The sequence below is a fragment of the Solea senegalensis genome, linkage group LG7 (genome assembly GCF_019176455.1).
Source record: "Solea senegalensis isolate Sse05_10M linkage group LG7, IFAPA_SoseM_1, whole genome shotgun sequence".
Taxonomy (NCBI): Eukaryota; Metazoa; Chordata; class Actinopteri; order Pleuronectiformes; family Soleidae; genus Solea; species Solea senegalensis.
In genome coordinates this window covers 21,918,314-21,936,148 of record NC_058027.1, presented here as the reverse complement: position 1 = coordinate 21,936,148, position 17,835 = coordinate 21,918,314, and the positions used below count along the sequence as shown (strand labels likewise).

General features: G+C 40.5%; 1 protein-coding gene across 18 annotated transcripts in view; it reads left to right on the top strand.

Moving 5' to 3' along the window:
* The window catches only part of LOC122772544 (liprin-alpha-1-like), a 38,431-nt gene that overhangs the window by 13,900 nt on the left and 6,696 nt on the right, over positions 1 to 17,835 (top strand). For 4 of the 18 annotated variants that reach the window (XM_044030699.1, XM_044030691.1, XM_044030693.1 and 1 more), the window contains exons 6-25: positions 194 to 295; positions 878 to 1,105; positions 1,588 to 1,734; positions 2,204 to 2,338; positions 4,941 to 5,024; positions 5,126 to 5,257; positions 5,990 to 6,052; positions 6,156 to 6,235; positions 6,313 to 6,463; positions 7,672 to 7,677; positions 7,845 to 8,068; positions 8,170 to 8,401; positions 11,491 to 11,520; positions 12,961 to 13,085; positions 13,158 to 13,330; positions 13,412 to 13,505; positions 14,594 to 14,605; positions 15,959 to 16,040; positions 16,128 to 16,328; positions 16,670 to 16,732. In XM_044030699.1, the coding sequence (XP_043886634.1) occupies positions 194 to 295; positions 878 to 1,105; positions 1,588 to 1,734; positions 2,204 to 2,338; positions 4,941 to 5,024; positions 5,126 to 5,257; positions 5,990 to 6,052; positions 6,156 to 6,235; positions 6,313 to 6,463; positions 7,672 to 7,677; positions 7,845 to 8,068; positions 8,170 to 8,401; positions 11,491 to 11,520; positions 12,961 to 13,085; positions 13,158 to 13,330; positions 13,412 to 13,505; positions 14,594 to 14,605; positions 15,959 to 16,040; positions 16,128 to 16,328; positions 16,670 to 16,732 (2,364 nt within the window). The remainder of the gene's footprint in view (positions 1 to 193; positions 296 to 877; positions 1,106 to 1,587; positions 1,735 to 2,203; positions 2,339 to 4,940; positions 5,025 to 5,125; positions 5,258 to 5,989; positions 6,053 to 6,155; positions 6,236 to 6,312; positions 6,464 to 7,671; positions 7,678 to 7,844; positions 8,069 to 8,169; positions 8,402 to 11,490; positions 11,521 to 12,960; positions 13,086 to 13,157; positions 13,331 to 13,411; positions 13,506 to 14,593; positions 14,606 to 15,958; positions 16,041 to 16,127; positions 16,329 to 16,669; positions 16,733 to 17,835) is intronic. The other 14 variants (XM_044030701.1, XM_044030695.1, XM_044030697.1 and 11 more) reach the window with 8 other exon arrangements.

Sequence of the window (17,835 nt, the reverse complement as noted above, 5' to 3'; positions counted from 1 at the left end):
GTGGTTTGGTCTCCAGTCCTTTAATTATCTGGTCCTTATAGAGGCCAACAACAGAGACAAGCAGAGTACACCACAAATCATTAAAAAGAAGCAGCAAACGAGTAAAATGCTGTTGGTTTAGTGGTTAACCACATATCTGTTCGGATGGCGATAATAGGCAAGTGACTGACTTGACTCAACATATTTTCTATAGCTGGTGTACCTCAGGGAACAGAGCAGCCTGAAGAGAGGGCTGGCAGATGGAACCAGCGAGGTCAACCACAACTGTGAAAACACACCAAGCACGAATGGCAAGGTGAGGTCACCCTTCAGCAGATTGAAATGATGGCGTGTGAAATAGCCCAGTCAGAGACGATGTCCACCTTTTGTTCAGCTTAAGAGGCAACAGGCAACTTTCTAATTTTAGCGTTTCCAGGCAACAATGTCTGATCACTCTTGTAAAGACACTGTAGTAGATGCTGGTAAAGGCACATGTACATTTCCCTCAAGTAATGTCTCCAAGGTTATTTTGATGGTACATCAACTCATAAATGGGTAATGAGTTTGTCAAATCCTGAGCAGGTCTGCATTGCCTGCATTGGCTCTATGTAACTTCTGCTTTTGGGTCCGTGCCACAATAAGAATTACAACATTCTACATTATGGCATATATTTGCTGAGGATACAGTCTCAAAAAGCAGGGTAAAGCTTCAATTTAACTGTGCTGTGCAACCTGCATACATGCACGGGCAAGATGCAAATACTGCAGAAGGTGAGCAGGCTGGCAACAGTCCAGCTTCCTGCTGACAGATTGTTCTGCGTGAAATAATAAAACTCTGACACCATTTACTCTGAGTGGTTGAGGAATGGGAACACAAGTTCTGTCTTATCACCCATAGCGGTCATCGGATGGTTCGCTGAGTCAGGAGGATGAGTTGAGGTTCGGGAAGGTTGGTGAGCTCCAGGATGTAGTGGACCGTCAGTCAGCTGATCTGGGCCAGATGAAAGAGCGAATGGCTGCCATGGTATCACGCATCAATGAGCTCGAGGAGGACCTGGACACGGCCCGTAAGGACCTCATCAAGTCTGAAGATATGAACACACGGCTACAGAGAGATTTGAGAGAGGTGAGGACGATACATTTGAAATGCACTTATTGTAAGTCGCTTTGGATAAAAGCATCTGCTAAATGACATGTAATGTAATGTAATAATACAGTTTGTAAAGACTTCCTGAAGTTTGGAGATTGTTTTCAAGTTTTGTGTTTTAATGCATAAAACACACAGTAGCTGTGAGGTTCTGGAAGTAAATAATCCCATTTATTTTCTGCATTGTGACCATCTAATCCATGGAATTGTGAAACTATATTTCTATAGAATCCACAAGAAAATTATGAAATATATCAACTACCCTATTCTTCCAGGAATCACTGCACCTCTATACCACAGCTGATCTTATAGTTGCACTTGTGTTGTTCAGAAATACACATTCACATTCATTTCACAGTATTTAAATTATATGTAATCTCATCACGTGGAAAGGTTGCATGGTGTTTGGGTCCGAGAGAGACCACACTAATGCTTATGTATGTGTGTGTTTTTGAGTATAGTCAGTTGCTCAAAAGGAAGACATGGAGGAGAGGATCACCACCCTGGAAAAGCGCTACCTGGCAGCTCAGCGGGAGGCCACTTCTGTCCATGACCTCAATGACAAGCTGGAGAATGAAGTGGCCAACAAGGATTCTCTTTACAGACAAGTAGGCCCCACTAAAACACATAAAAATTCACTATGAGAGCGAATGTGGTGTGTCAATCTCAGAGTTGTCTGCCAGCAGGAATTGCCTGCAGTTCTCAGACTCCTGCTGATGAATTGCTGCTGTATTCACACAGAGCAGCGCAGCAGGCTCTGAATGGGAAGCCTCCAAGACACTGGCTCGTCTCTTTACATGTACTCACTGAGATGGAGATGTCTCTTTTCTTTTTTTCTTGTGTGTTTTGTCTGTCTTTGTGTCATCTTGAAAGCTCTCTTCCTCACTTCCTGCCCACCCCACCCTGACTCATCCCTCTCCCTGTCTCACTTTGTCTCCCTCTCTCTCTCTCTCTCTCCCCCTCTCTCTTCACTTTCCTCACCTTGTGGAACTGAACACAATTCCTAAGGCCGTGATGCAGCACAGATGAATCTTCAACATGTCTGCTAATGACTGTTTTGCTTGTTGTCTGTTGTAGACTGAGGACCGAAACCGGCAGCTCCAGGAGAAGCTGGAGCTGGCCGAGCAGAAGCTGCAGCAGACCATTCGCAAGGCGGAGACTCTGCCTGAGGTGGAGGCGGAGCTTGCCCAGAGAGTAGCTGCCCTCACCAAGGTATAAGCTTTTATGGTGTAATTGAGAGAAAGACATGTTGTGTCTCAATTCAGGGGCTGCCTCTTTCTGAGACTACATTTCTTGGCTGATTGTGGCCCAGTGTTGCAACTTGGTTTGTCAGTTTCCTCCCAATGCATCGCACAAATAACATTAGTCCATTCCTTTACAATGAAGGATCCAAGGGGTAGATTCTTCCTATCCTAGCCTATCTCAGGATTTAATGCGTACTAGTGATGGATGTTTTCAAAGTAAAAAATGGCAAAATGACAAATACAAAATGCGAGTAAAATGCGAGTATGAAAAACTTTATAATAGAAGTAAAGCTATATTCCAATGTTTTCTTGTAAATAAAATGAACCAACAAACCAAATGACCTTAAAACCATAAATATATATTTATCAATATGTTTGTTGTGTTACAAACAATAGAGCTAATGTGAAAAGTTGTGGAGAGCACCACAAGATCTTGTCTGGCTCTGTCAGGTGTGTTAAGCTCTGAGTGACCACAATGTTTTAAAATAATACTTTCAGTGTAACTACAGTGACAAACCTGAATTACTCTGAAAAGTTTAAAGGCTAAGTGTAAATTACACTTTCCCCCATTCCCTCCTCAATTTCTTTCGTTGACATTCCCAGTGAATGTCAATTATTATTTTTGCTTGAAATGTTCATCCTTAATTAGTTCTCTGCATTAGTAAGGAGCCCCCAGAGGAAGCCACTGAGGAAGCCATTGTTTATCTTACTCAAATATCCACTGGGATCTATTTTTAGATATTTGACTTGTGTGTTTTATCCATTTATAGTTTGAGTCTTTGTCTCAGACATCACACGCTGCTGCTGAACTTACACAGGCAACATACAGTACCTTATTAGTATTTTAACTGGCTCCCAGTACACATCTGGTTTATAAACTGGCATTCCTTATTGTCTTCTGATTTTTTTTTTGTTTTAGTTTACGAGGGAGCTGTTTATCCTCTCCTGTGTTTTTCTTTTCCCTTTAATTTTTGTCATTTTCACATTGTTACGGGATTTGAATTGTTTTGTATTGAAGTAAAATTAAATATAGATTAAGTAAAATTACTTTGTAGAACTTTAAGTGAAACAAATGTTAGTATTAACAAATATTCATGCAGCTTAGACTGACTTGAAGCCACATGAATGAATGAAAAGAATGAAAGTGAATAGTGACCTCTGTTTCTTATGTACACACATACAGCATGGGGGAAGTTCTTATCACAAGTGGTCACAGGTGATGCATCTTTGAAGGAAGCATATCTAAGGCATTATTTTTGTGTCGTCAATTTACCTTGTGTCGTGATGTGTCCTTTGATTGTTTGTGGTAGCAGGTGCTGACACTGTACACACCACTGGTCCACCCTGTGAAACTATAAATGAAAATATAGGTGCCACTTGACAAAATAATTATTTAATAAAATCTATGTTCCATAAATACTAATTAGCTGACACGAGTCAGTGTAGAAAAACTTTACACCACAGCACACACATTGTTGATCCACTGCTGCCATTACTGCTGGCACCCAATTACTTCAAGTGCGTGCCTGCCTGTCTTTTGTTGCTTCTAGGCACAGGGGGCACACATATGGCTGTGTCTCTATCTCATACAATCACTCTTCAACAAAGCAGAACTATCCCTTTAAGGCCTACACTCTCACTGAAGTCATGTTCCGTTTTGAATGTGTCTATTTTTTGAACCACTAAACCAACTCTGTCCTCTCTCTTTCTGTCATGTTGTGTTGTTGTGTGGTCTTCATGCCATGCTGCCTCCTCCTCCTTGTCAAACCTCTAGTGTGTTCTGTGTGCCTCTCAAGACCCTAAGACTCAGAAGAAGGAAGACTGGATTCATTAGCAGCAATAAGAACGGGACACTTGAATTTTGGAGAACCCCTATATATTTAATCTCTGTTACTAAACTTAACCAGGTTAATAGACAGCATTATCAACAGTTTAATTGGACCACTTATATTTTCCGATCCCCTTTCTTTACATTAAAGAAGTCTAAACAAAAACAATTTAACTTTTATATAGAAGTTGCCTGGTTAAGTGCAGTGCCAGACTTGGTGTCAGAATGTGTATGTATTTGCTGGTAAGCTGTGTTACTTCCCGCTAAACACGGTATCCTCAAATCCTTGGTGTCTAAAAACAAACAAGAAATGCTAGCTGTTTGGCTCACTTACTTATGGAGACTCAAGAAAAACTGGAACAGGATGTGTCGCAGGAATGTACCACTCCATTGAGCTTTTACATGATTAAGAGCTAATAGACTGGTAATGTCTGCTGGTTGTAATTTACAGTATACCTAACTGGTTGGTTTCAGTATCGATCATGAACCAGTGTAATATGTAGAACTTTGTTCCTTGGTAGACAGGTGGGAAACATTGGCTGTTGTTAGAGTTCTGGTTGTGGTATTTTCCTCTGCTTTCCTCTTACTGCAGCTTTATGCTTACTCTGTATAGATGCCATATGCACCTGGTTGCTTCGTGTGTGTGAGTGCAGCATTAACTCTGAGAGGGTTGAATATACTGCTCCAATAGGATATCTTTGTAGATAAATGAATATGTGAGATGATTGTTCCTTCATTTCAGGCTGAGGAGCGCCATGGCAATGTAGAGGAGAGACTGAGGCAGCTGGAGGCTCAGCTGGAGGAGAAGAACCAGGAACTGCTTAGGGTGAGTGTGAAGAAACTTGAGTAACCTACTGTGTATGCTTCATGTTTGTTTGTTTTCATTTATGTTCATACCACACATTGTGTTTTACCTTGCTGTTACAGGCGCGGCAGAGAGAGAAGATGAATGAGGAGCACAACAAGCGCCTGTCAGAGACAGTGGACAAGCTCCTGTCGGAGTCTAATGAGAGGCTCCAGCTGCACCTCAAAGAGAGAATGTCTGCTCTGGAGGATAAGGTGGCTGTGAAGTTGTTTCAATTTATAACCTGCATTCTTTGTAGGCTTCCTTTTAAGCTGATTGTGTCAGTGCTGTGTCTCAGCTGACCTATTTGAAGGGGTTGAGGGTTCAAACTGGGAGATCGGGTTTCTCATGGGTGACATCACGATCGCCACTTTCTCCTGGCCTAACCTATCTTATCTAATATCTAATTGGCCATTGGTTGTACCATCAACAGTAATTAACTAATATTAGCGGGTCAGCATAGTAAATGTAATGATTTGTTTTAACAGGAAATTGACTCAAGCGAGCGTTGCATTCACCCTGTGTTTCATCTTTTTACATTTCTTCTCTTACAACATCATAAAAGTCCTGAAAGAGAAAAGTGACATTTTTTTCTATTTAAGTATCGGGTTAAAATGTCCCAATCTATTGTGAAGCTGATGCTTGCAGTGATTGGTCCTTCCGTGTTAGGGGGTGGGGCTTAGCCATTGGTCAATTGAGATACAGCTACTGTGAAAGGTGGTGGTGTTGCCCAGCGTAACATGGTGTAGGTACAGTGAATGTACATTGATTAGAAGTTTCCTGGTTTAATCTCTGTCTCCTCCTGAGAGCTTGTTGTGGAGTGGCACCAAGGACACTTTCTTAACCATAAAAATATTTGTTGTTCATAAACGTCTTTGTCATGTTGCATAGTTAGCTGACAGTTAATGTTTTTATCAGGGTCTGATATTGTGTCTATCTCTCTTCAGAATGCTCTGATAAGAGAACTGGACCACACCAAGAAGCTGATCGAGGAGTCTCACCATGAGAAGGTGAGGGGTAAAAGTATAATGTGGATCTTTTTATGCGTTGGTGTCTTCTTTTTTTGTTAGCTATAGACTTAATTTCTTCACTTCTGTGAAATTCCTCCTGTAGGAGCAGCTCCTAATTCAGATTGAGACTATGAGGGCAGAGAACGAGCAGGGTCGAAGCAGGAGCAACTCCTTGCTTCATGGGTAAGCTGTTTAAGTGGTTGAGTGTGTGGTTTCAGGCTCTAACCACTCAAACTCACTCTAATTCTTTGTCTTTCCAGTCGCTCTCAGCTGGACAGCACTCCAGACTTTAGGTATCCAGTGTCGGCCTCCTCGCTCATGGACAGTAACTCGGATCATTATGGCAGTGCTCTGGTGCTGAGGCGACCTCAAAAAGGACGAGTGGCAGCGCTGCGGGACGAGCCCTCAAAGGTGAGCTCCTGGCTCACCTGCTGCTATTTGTACAGAACACTCATGAAATTTGAGCTAAACGGCCTCTGAACGTCAATTAATTTTTAATGCATTGGGTTGGGTCATCTAATACACTTACATCGTGTTTCTACCAAAAGAACCTTGAAAATTAAAGACCTTTGCATACCTGATGCATTTTTTAGTTGTAATTTTTTGTGCAATTATTTTTGCACTTTAATATTTATCAAACCTGTATTAATTCAGTACAACTTTCACGTCACGTTTTTTTTTTCAGCTTCTAATGAGTACAGATCTAAACAATGACAATGTGTTCTTACATACTATGTGGCAAAAATATTCAAATAAGCAAATGTGGGGCTGTGTACTAATGGGACCTTCCTCAAATCTAAAGCGTGCCTTGAAGTGGTAAAAGGATAAATTGTATGCTCCTGAACTAAGCAAACTCCTCTCTCATTAAAGTAAATTAAATAAGCGCAAGCTCCTCATCTCTAGATACACGCTCCACCTGTTTCTGCCCATAACATGAAATTCTGGACCTTATTATTTATGTTTAATTTTGAGAGTTGAGGCAAAGCTAGTGAGAGAACCAGCACGACAGTGCTGATCATTAAATATTTTTTTTCTTACATGATCAGATCATTATGAAAATGTTTTGGGGCAACTGCAAACAGTAAACCTGAAGGAGATTTAAGTTGTGCTGCTGTAAATGTGAGAATATTTTGCACACTGAAAAGAAGCAGTGCTGCAACGTCCACCTCAAAGGTTCCTGAACTTTTAGAAAGTACTTCTTGCTTTGTGGGGTCATTTTTATAGGATAAAACATTTACCTGGAACTTTGATTTGGTACCTGGTAACTGCAGGGGGGGGAGAGGGTTGTTGAGAGGGAAGTTTGTGTTGGAAACTCAGTTGTACAGTTTAACTGTGTTGAATCATAACTGTATATTCATATGGTTAATGTTGCTTAATCTCTGACTAGGTTTATCTCATCATTTAAAAGTGAGATATAATTGTTGTCCGGGTTTAATCTCATGAGATGTTCAGTTGCTTCAGGATTAAAAACGTGTTAGAATTGGTTGTTATTGAATTTGTTCATTTTGTGACACATGTTGCTCATATGGTTAGCATCACTCCTTTAGCTACCTGTTTGATTTCTTCCTGATGAGTTTCTTTTTGTGCTTCTTTTGGCTTTCTTCCACTGTGGACATCAGCGACATGTAAGTCAACAGGAAGAGCAGTGACACGTCTGTGTGATTCATCAATTATCCAGCTAACCATTTATCTGTGTCTTTCATATTCCTCCTCCTGCTCCTTCTCTCTCCTTTATCCCTTCTCTGCTTCAAACATCTGCTTTTCCTGCAACCTTGATCTCTCCTTCTTGCAGGTGCAGACTTTGAATGAGCAGGAGTGGGAGCGAATGCAGCAGGCCAACGTGCTGGCAAATGTGGCCCAGGCATTTGAGAGTGACATGGATGCCTCAGATCTGGAGGAGGATCGAGAGACCATTTTCAGCTCGGTGGACCTGCTGTCCCCTGGTGGCCAGGCTGATGCACAGACTCTTGCCTTAATGCTGCAGGAGCAGCTCGACGCCATCAACAATGAAATTAGGTATAAGTATCATGACACACACACAGCCTTGAGTCTCAATATTTTTCATCACAGTGTTATGGACAATGTAACACTACCTCTTCTCCTTTTTTTCATTGCAGAATGATTCAAGAGGAGAAGGAGAACACAGCAATCCGGGCAGAGGAAATTGAGTGCCGGGTTGGCAGTGGTGACAGTCTTGGAGCACGTTTCCGTTCCATGGGCTCCATCCCTCCAACACTTTGTGGGGGATCCTCATTGGGTGGCTCTCCACCAGGCTCTGGTCATTCCACTCCCAGACGAATTCCTCGCAGCCCCAACAGAGAGCTGGACCGCATGGGTGTCATGACCTTGGTAACGCCTCCTTTGTTATTATAAGTTTTCTGAACTGGATTATACGCTCTTGCTTTATTTCCGAGGAATCATCAATGTCAGTATCATAATTTAATGAGTCTTAAAGGCACAGTCAGTATTCTTGGAAGTGGGTTTGGATAATTTGGAAATTATACATAGTCAGTGTTTTCACTCTGTGTATCTCCTGTGCTGAGAAGTAGCCAGGGTTGGACATGGCTGCGACCAGGAACAACAGAACGAATACAACAATATCTTTAGCACTTTTCACAGTCTATGAGAGTATGTTCACCACTTAACCTTACTGTCACAAACCCTTTTCCAACTTTTCACTCCTTCACACCAGAGTCCATGTACAAAATAAGTTATTTTAGCCCAAGATGTTGTGCTACTGCTCTATTAGTAGGTTTATATAACTGAGGTAAATCTGAATGAAGACTCTGAATCAAAATAACAGAATTGAACCTAGAAATGAAGGCAGCACCAGTACCTTATACAACCTCGCTTCAAACATACCAAACCATACCTCTAACAAGTCAGACATTATTTTTATTAAAATCTTGTCTATGTGCTCTTTAACACCATTAACCTGTTTTAGTTGTAATTATTGTCCTCTGTGTGTTCTCTGAATGTCATCATTTTGATTTGTCTACTAACATATTGTGTCAATATGTGACGGTGTATAACAATGTGTGTGTTTTGGTAAATGCCCGTGCACGTAGCAGTATTGCTATGATCCCTACATCATCCAGAGCTCCATCTCCCAGCAGATGTTAACTTACCTGCCCTATGGTGCAACTGGCTTCAGTTCCTTCCCTCAAGCTTTTAGCTATGCACCCTACTTACAGGTACCTGCATGTCCCTCCACAGCTCCCCCCTTCCTTGCAGTGGGTGCAGTCTGCCTCTTTCTCTCTGTTTTGTTTTCAAAAATACACAGGGTGCTTACAATCTCTTTCTGGCTGATTAAAGGGCCAGTATATTGCATTCTGGATGACAGGATGTCTCAAAACAAATATTACCTATGTATACATAAAAAAAGGGTACTGCTTTCTCCAGTGAGGAGTGACATCATAGACCAGTCTGTTGTTTTGGTAGCCTGTCAAGCAGTACAATTTGTGTACCACAGGAAACACTAGACAATTTATATGAATTTGTATTCAAATGGGTTTGTTAACCATGTTCACAACATGGGCATTTTCTCAACACCCACTCCCTTTTATATTCACGGCCTATTAACTATGTTTCCTGAAAGCTCGGGTGTTTATATATATTGCGTATGTCAAGATTGTCAAGATGTAGCTATAGACACAGCAAGTGGCAAGCTGTGCCACAATGGCACAAGGTATTTCAAAGCATCCAGCTGAAGGCAACCTAGATTTCTTTGACTAAATAGGCTTCAGACAAGAAGACAAATGACACCAGGATTAAAATGGTCTGGCATTTCTGAGATGAAGAGCCATGATATCTTACTAGCATATTTTGACCTGTCATTGGTATACTTTTACCAATCACAGAGCAGTGCAGAGAGAGAGGGAGGGTGTTTCTAAGACTGGTCTCCTAAGTAGGTGTGTGAACAAGTCCTAGTGGAAAGGTTGCTATTCCCAAATTGGTAATAACTGCCCAAGTTGCAATGTAAATAAAAAAAAAAAAGTAAAATAGGTTTCAATGTATTTTAGAAATGGAGATAATGCATTACGTCATCTGTCACGTATTAAGTGCTTGCGTCTGTCCATACTTATCTGGTGGGAGGTGCTCAGGAGGACTGAGAAACTGCTTCCCAAAGTGTTTTCCTGGGGTCATCAGTTAGTCCTTTCAGGAATTTTTGATTTTGTACTTGAAACAATTATTTCATCCTTAAGCAGATCTTGCATCTTATTTAACAACGACAAGATTTCCAGGAAAAGTGAAAGTTATCAATAAAAGATAAAGTCTGGCTTGATTGTAGAGCAGTTATTCAGCATAATGAAGTTTTTTGGAAGATGTTCTGTAACTGTAATCTCTCTTACAGTGTCACTGTAACTAGTGAGAATAATAAGCACACCAAATAAGAACATTCTTCTATAAGAACACTCTGTGACTAAATTTATTTTTTGAGTGACTCGATTTCCTCTTCCTGTTTTCCTTTTATAGCTCACTAATCTCTTCCTTGTCATGGCCTTACTGTGCCAATTGAGGAAAGGAAATGGGTGATACGCTGTTTTGCCCCTGGGGGCAGGAGAAACTCCCATGGAAATGTTGCATGCTGATGGTTTATTTGTTCAGCTAATGCCAGGTCTGTGAGGAATGTGGAACAGAGAGGGAGGGAGGGAGGGAGGGAAAGAGAGAACTAAATGTGAATAATATCACAAGAGGTGATGTGACCTGTAATTTCAGCTGTAATGTTAAAGCTGCAGTAGGCACGATCACTAGAGAAATACTGTTTTGAGTTTAATTTGCAGGTTTTTTTTAAAAAAACTGATGTTTTTGGTTTGCTGTTTTTCTGTCCAGAGTTTCTCTCATCAGATGAGCATGGACAGGCACATTAATAACAGATGACTTGAAGTAATCTCTCCATCTCTGAAACTCTGAAGATGATATTGACATGTTTCATTGTGTTTATGGTTCTATTCTCTAAAAGACTCTTTTAGTTTTATGTGATAGGAAATCAAGTTATTTTGTTAGTCTGACTAAAAAGACTTTGTTAGTAAATTCAAAGTTGGGCTAATGCGATAGGGAGTTATGGAGATTAGTCAGGCTCAAATTGGTGCTCAATCCACAGAACTGTTGGTGCTTTCATGAAGTTTTGCACTTCTTCCAGATATCCCAAATTTTCTCAAGTGAGGTTGCACCTATCTGACCTTGTCTTGACCCTGACCTCCTGTGTGGTTGCAGTGTCTCCTGTAGACTTTTTTTGTCAATAACTTATTGTCTTCATGGCATTTCTAAATTGGATTCCAGTGTGTGCGTGTGTGTGCGTGCCAGTATATGAGCATATGTATACAATATTCTGGTTTCCTGCGCTTGTATACCTGTGCATGGCTTGGTTCTACTGCTGATGTGTCATTTGTCTCACTAACTGCTTCTCTCCTCTCTCCTTTTTTGCCATGCTTCAGCCTAGTGACCTGCGCAAGCATCGCAGGAAGGTAAACTAGAGTTTTGCTGTGCCGTGCTCTGTCAGCTGCCTCTCTATTTCTCTAATCTCTCTCCTATTTGTAGCCTCCACATTGTTTACCTTAAGGCTACATCCACACTATTCACTTTTCATTTAAAACTACATTCTCCAAATAGGCCTGCCGCCCACACTATCCTAGTGTTTTGAGCTCTAAAAACTGAAAAGTTTTTTTTTTTTATTAAATATTGGCTCCTTTTAGTTTAATAACGTAGGTGTTTTGTTTTATTCTGGATGGGCTGAAACAGAAACCTTTGTAAATGGTGGTGCAGTCACCTGCATGTGCTGATCATTCACAACTGGACTATCAGCTGTGAACAAAATGCTCCATTAGCTCTTTTAGTTTAATCTCATTGTCAATCTGGAGAAGTGGTAGTCAGGATATAGAGCTATTTAACAAATGTTTCACTCTAATCTAATAATCTAACTCTAATAATAAAAATAAATAGGCTTTTAAGTGTGAAAAAAGATGTGAAAAGGTTGAATGAAATAGTTTTTTGTCTTTTAATATACTCTAGGATTTGGGAAGAAACTTTCCAGTCAATTTTACAACCTAAAATCAAAACCAAAGGTTATGGCACTCATGGCTTGTTGATTAGGTGATTCTGATGAAAGTGATGCTTTTTATTCACATCTCTTTTTCTCATGAGCCCACCACATTTAAAGTCATTATTACTGCCATAATTTAGATTTTTGTTTTTAAATCAACACTTTACATGTGAAATGTCTGCAGTGCTAATTCATCAATGAGGACAATGTTTCTGATTTTCTTTTGAGGAATGTTTTAGCTTCACTTAATATTTTTCCTATTCTTTCCTAAACTAAACTGTTGCACATTTTACATTTTATGTTTATAATATTTGTTTGTATTGCTGCTATGTTAAAACAATTTTCCCTTAGGGATGAATAAAGTATTTCTATTCTATTCTATTCTATTCAAAAAGCACTGGAAAAGATGTGTTCTGACCTAATTACACCAATTAAAGTGTGTCATTATTAAATGATTTTAAAAATGGTAAAGCAATTAAATTAGGTGTAGTATTCTTAACTTTGAAATGCTGGAGGCATCTCCTGTGATGACAAAAATAACAGCTTGACAATACATTCTGACCTGAGACTTCCATTGAAACATTTTGGTGACATGAAAGCCAGCAGTCCACAGATATTTCCTTCTATGACCAAACATTAATGAACCGGTGGACAAACCAAAAACAATGTCCACTTCATATGGCGATTAATTTAAATGATGTCTTATCTTTAGATTTTGTCAACATAACTTGCATTTTACACCAAAGCTCTGCAGTTTGCACCTGATGTCATGACTTTTCATATACAATATTTGGGCCAAGTATGTCAAAAATCCTGAACACAAGTGATAAAAAATTGCACGTTACTGAAGTGTCTTTTCCTGCAGTCTGCTCAGGACGACAAGGCCACCATCCACTGTGAGACATCCCCACCCACCACTCCACGCTCCATGCGTTTAAACAGAGACGCAGGTCATGCTGCCAGCCAAGAGGACATAAGAGATTTTCGAGCGTAAGAGTTGTGCCTACACACAGTTTCTCTATGTTCTCCCTCAGTGTGATCACTCACCCTTTGGTCCCACAGTCTAGCAGGCCTGCAGGATGGACAGGGCAGTAACCCCAGTAGCAGTAACAGCAGCCAGGACTCCCTCAACAAAGCGGCCAAGAAGAAGAGCATCAAATCGTCTATTGGCCGCCTCTTTGGAAAGAAGGAGAAGGGCCGACCCAGTGTACCTGGCAAGGAATCGCCTGGTTTAGGTCAGACTCAAGGGACCATGTTTCGATTCACTACACCACGTTTATATATACTCTATTTATTAACTCTGTTTATGTTTACAGCTGGCACACCTGAGGCAGAGAACTCTCCTAAGGATGGTTTAGGAATGGGCACTCTAGGAGGCCCGGCCGAGAAGAACCGGAAGCTGCAGAAAAAGTAGGTGTCTTTCCAAATGTTAATTTACACTAAGCTTGCTCACCAGAAATGATAAAATATGGACCAATAAACGTGTCGCTCAACAATGCCATGTTTTGCACATGTAGGACTTTCTTATGCTGTCTACACCATTGCATTTAGTCACTGTCACATTTCTATCCTCATCTATGAATATGTACAAATTCAGCTTAAATGTGTTTGCTCATCAATAGAAATGTGAATAAACAGCAATAATTCAGTATTGAAGTAAGGGCAACGTGATAGATAAATACATGAGCACAGCCATCACTGAAAAGAGTAAGCTTAACACTTTGTTGGGTTGTGTGGGGTACTGAACTCTGTACTTATAATAGTACATTTAAAGGTTTGTTAGTAGTTTGGAGAATTCAATTTCCCAGAACCTTTGTATATATTTTTGTTACTACAATGAGACTTAACTTCTGAAAAAGGTACATTCGGGTACCTCTACTGATTCAAATGGGAGCTCTATCCAGCCCCGTTATCAATGTGACAATTTTAATGCCATGTTATGCCAAAGATATTGTGTGTTAATAATATAGACTGATAGTAAAGATTGTTTGGAGTGGCTCAGTGGTTAAGACCAGTACCCTGTGTGCGAAAGACATCATGGTCGCAATGGTCGCAAGTTCGACTCCACCCCTGGCTGATTGTACTCAATTGCATTGTAAGTTGCTTTGGATAAAAGCGTCTGCTAAATGACATGTAATGTAAGATTGAATATCCTAAATATCCTGCCTATGCCTAGTTTTCATATTGTAAAATAATAATGATGATGAGTTTTATTGTGGGATGGCGCTCCTACTGCAGCACAGTACTGGCTCATGCACGCATGCACGCACGCACATACACAAACTCACTCACTTTGCATCATCTGACTCATGCTCACTCCCATCAGCCCATTCTCCACTGCACTCATCTCCTATAGTGATTTTATGTTTTTCCTTCATTGTTCTTAAATCTTTTTGACACATTGACAACACCATTACTATTGTTTGGCTTCTTTTTAGCCTTTAAGTCAGTATCAATTCATTCTTTCTTTTTTATCATCCCCCTCATTCCATGTGTAGTCCAAAGACAGGGTAAGTTGGTTCACATTGCTTTTGCTTTGCCTTCTCTTCTTCTTCCCACACTTGAGCCCACACTACTGCAACTCTGAATGTCTGACAGTTTTTCCATGCTCCTCTTTACCTGCTTTCCTCACAGGAGCTTAACTAACAGGAATGTGTGTTTGCTGAGTTTTAGTGAGTGACAAATTTTCCTCTTGGCGCATGAAGTTATGCACTTGCAACTTCAAGAAAGGAGTTTCATGGCAGAATTCAACCATATAGCTTTTTGTGTCTGTTCTTGTCTACAAAAAGGTCATGTAACACATGTGAGAAGAATCAGTCTGTTGTTGCTGGTGCCCTCAGCATTTAATTAAAACCAATACGTTCTCTTTGTGGTTGCGATATACAGCACCATCCAGTAGCCAAGTACCACAGTTTTCTTTGATTTTCACATTATCAGTGAACCTGACTCAAAAGCTGCATCCAGTATCCCATTAAAAAAACCCTGTAACTATACTTTCCACTAATGACAAACTGAAAATGTGCATGAGATGAATGCAAGATATTTAAAAGGTGTTTCTGTCCTCTGCCCTGTGTGCATGTTATAGAGGAATGCATTCATTTAAGAGGGATTTATAAGTGGACTCTCACAGCACTGGCTCTGGGAGAAAACTTATCTGAATAACAAAACTTCCTCAGTCCTGAAGTCCTTGCCCAGAAGTTTAACAAAAAGACACATTTGGCTGAACCTCAGGTTTTGAACATAAGGGATGACCTGATGCCACTTCATGTCCGATACTGATATTAATTATGTGTTTTTGAACAACCATTCTGTTGGTGCTGATGCATTTACCACCAAGTCTATCAAAAATATTTCCTAAAAATCACAAATTTTAGGTTACCTTTTATCACAAAGAAAATTGCACTCAGTTGTTGCCTTTTCTTTCATCTTAAAACAGATGAAGTACATGCTTAGTAAAGCAGTGATATTTTAGGTGTACAGATCTTATTGGATTTTAGTTTTCCTTTTCTGAAATTTGACCCAGTGATTTTTACCACTATCGGATCCTTAGTATTTGTTGGGTCAGCTCATCCCTATTGAGAAAGGCAGAGGATTTTTTTGGACAAGTACGATTCGCTGTTTGTCTTTAATGAAGGTTGTTTACATATTGATGTGAACCCTCCTGGGGTGTTTCATTTTCTCTCAAACTCTTGCTCTCTGTTTTGAGTCTGCATGTCAGTCAATGTCTTGGGGGTGGGGTTTGTTTTTTCTTATTCTCAAAAGGTCAGTCTGATCCAGTGCATATTTGGAGTCTCTAACGGGGTACATTTAAGTTCCTGGGGTCGTGGACTCTTGCAAGCTATAATGTATGTTTTGTCTCTCAGGCATGAATTACTGGAAGAGGCTCGCATGCAGGGCTTGCCGTTCGCCCAGTGGGACGGACCAACTGTTGTGGTTTGGCTGGAGGTATGGCTGTCCTAAATTAAATGTTCACACGATTCAAATGTCTCGTAGCAGTAATCCACTCTGATAACTGATTGTCCTTCATCTCAGCTGTGGGTGGGTATGCCAGCCTGGTACGTGGCAGCGTGCCGTGCCAATGTCAAAAGCGGCGCCATCATGTCAGCGCTGTCGGACACAGAGATCCAAAGGGAGATAGGCATCAGCAACCCGCTTCATCGTCTGAAACTTCGCCTGGCTATCCAGGAAATCATGTCTCTCACTAGCCCATCTGCCCCGCCCACCTCAAGAACGGTACTTCTATTGTATAATGTGGTTTGTTTACAAAAACACGTAGTACAGGAATTGCTCACACAAATCTATTTGTCACATTAATACAGATACTGCTGAGACACTGGGCTTTGTCCACAAGTTTTGTTCACCCTAATACAGCATGGCACTTAACTGTACTTGACTTGTACTAATGATGGGATCAACTAGCTTCTCTAATCTTCTAATAACAGTTAATGGTAACAAAAAACAAGCACTTGTTGATTTGTTTTGTTCTCTCCAACCTGTTCTCTGTCCGTCTCACTTCCTCTTTGCACACTTCTCTCACTTTTCTCACTTGTGACTGGGGCTTGCCACTTGATCAGAGCACAGGAAATGTTTGGGTCACACATGAAGAGATGGAAAGTTTGGCAGCCACGCCGACAACGGTTAGTTCATTTTGATTGGCCGAACGCTGGTGGCTTCTGGCATCGGCAGTGTTGTGACTATAGATGCTTGTTACGAGTTGCCTCCAGGACACCAGATGTCAGTGACTGCATGAATGCGTGCATGTTTTGATGATTAAAATCAATGTTGATGACTCCAGTTTTAATCGAAAATCCCGCATCACATTACCTCTGGCTTCCTGGAGACTTGCGGGGCAACTTGTGACAAAGCCACTCTCTTTCTGCTAGCTTGTAGTGTGTCTGTTTTTATAGTTGTGGTTGATGTTAGCAGTTAGACCTAAATGTGTGTACTGTATGCCTTTATATTAGCTAGTGTTTTGTGTGTATTAGTGTTCCAACCATATAGTGTGTATGTACTAGGATGTACATTTGGAATTATTTAATCAATGGTCATTATTTGATGATCAAAAGAGTAGTTAATTTTTGCAAGTGTGATTGTATGAAGTACTAATATATGGTTGGCGCTGATTGTGCCATACTCAACTTCTGTGCCGAAAACTAGCTTGAGCTGTTTGGACTTTTTGTTCACTGAAAACAAGGCTGCCGGGGGACACACACAAGAAAAAAGGGATATATGTATGTATAGCCATTTAACAAAAGGCTCATATAGCCTCATACAGCCTCATACAGCCTCATTTCAGAAAACCTGGATGTTGTAGAATCAATTAGTGTCTGATATTTAGTTTATTTTTTACTTTTGGTTAATTTTTATTGTGTGTGTGTATAAACAGTGGAGCACAGGGATCATCATCGTCATACACAGTCAGAACTTGACCAATCCTGATGCAGTTGATCTAAGATGCACCAACATCTTATTGCTGACAAGATAGTGCAGATGTTCCAGGAGTTGTTCATACTGTTTAACTGATAGTATTAACAGTCAAATGTATTGTTGTTGGTTCATTGTGAACTGGTAGCAATGAGCATCTAATGCTATGTTGTGGCGGTCTTCACATGTGGTCCATTTTAGCCTTCCAAACAAACTTGGAGCAATGACTCAGCTTTTTTTTGCATGCATATGCACACACACACCCACGTGCAAGTTATAAAAACACAAACAAACTCTGAAGCAAACTGATACCAGA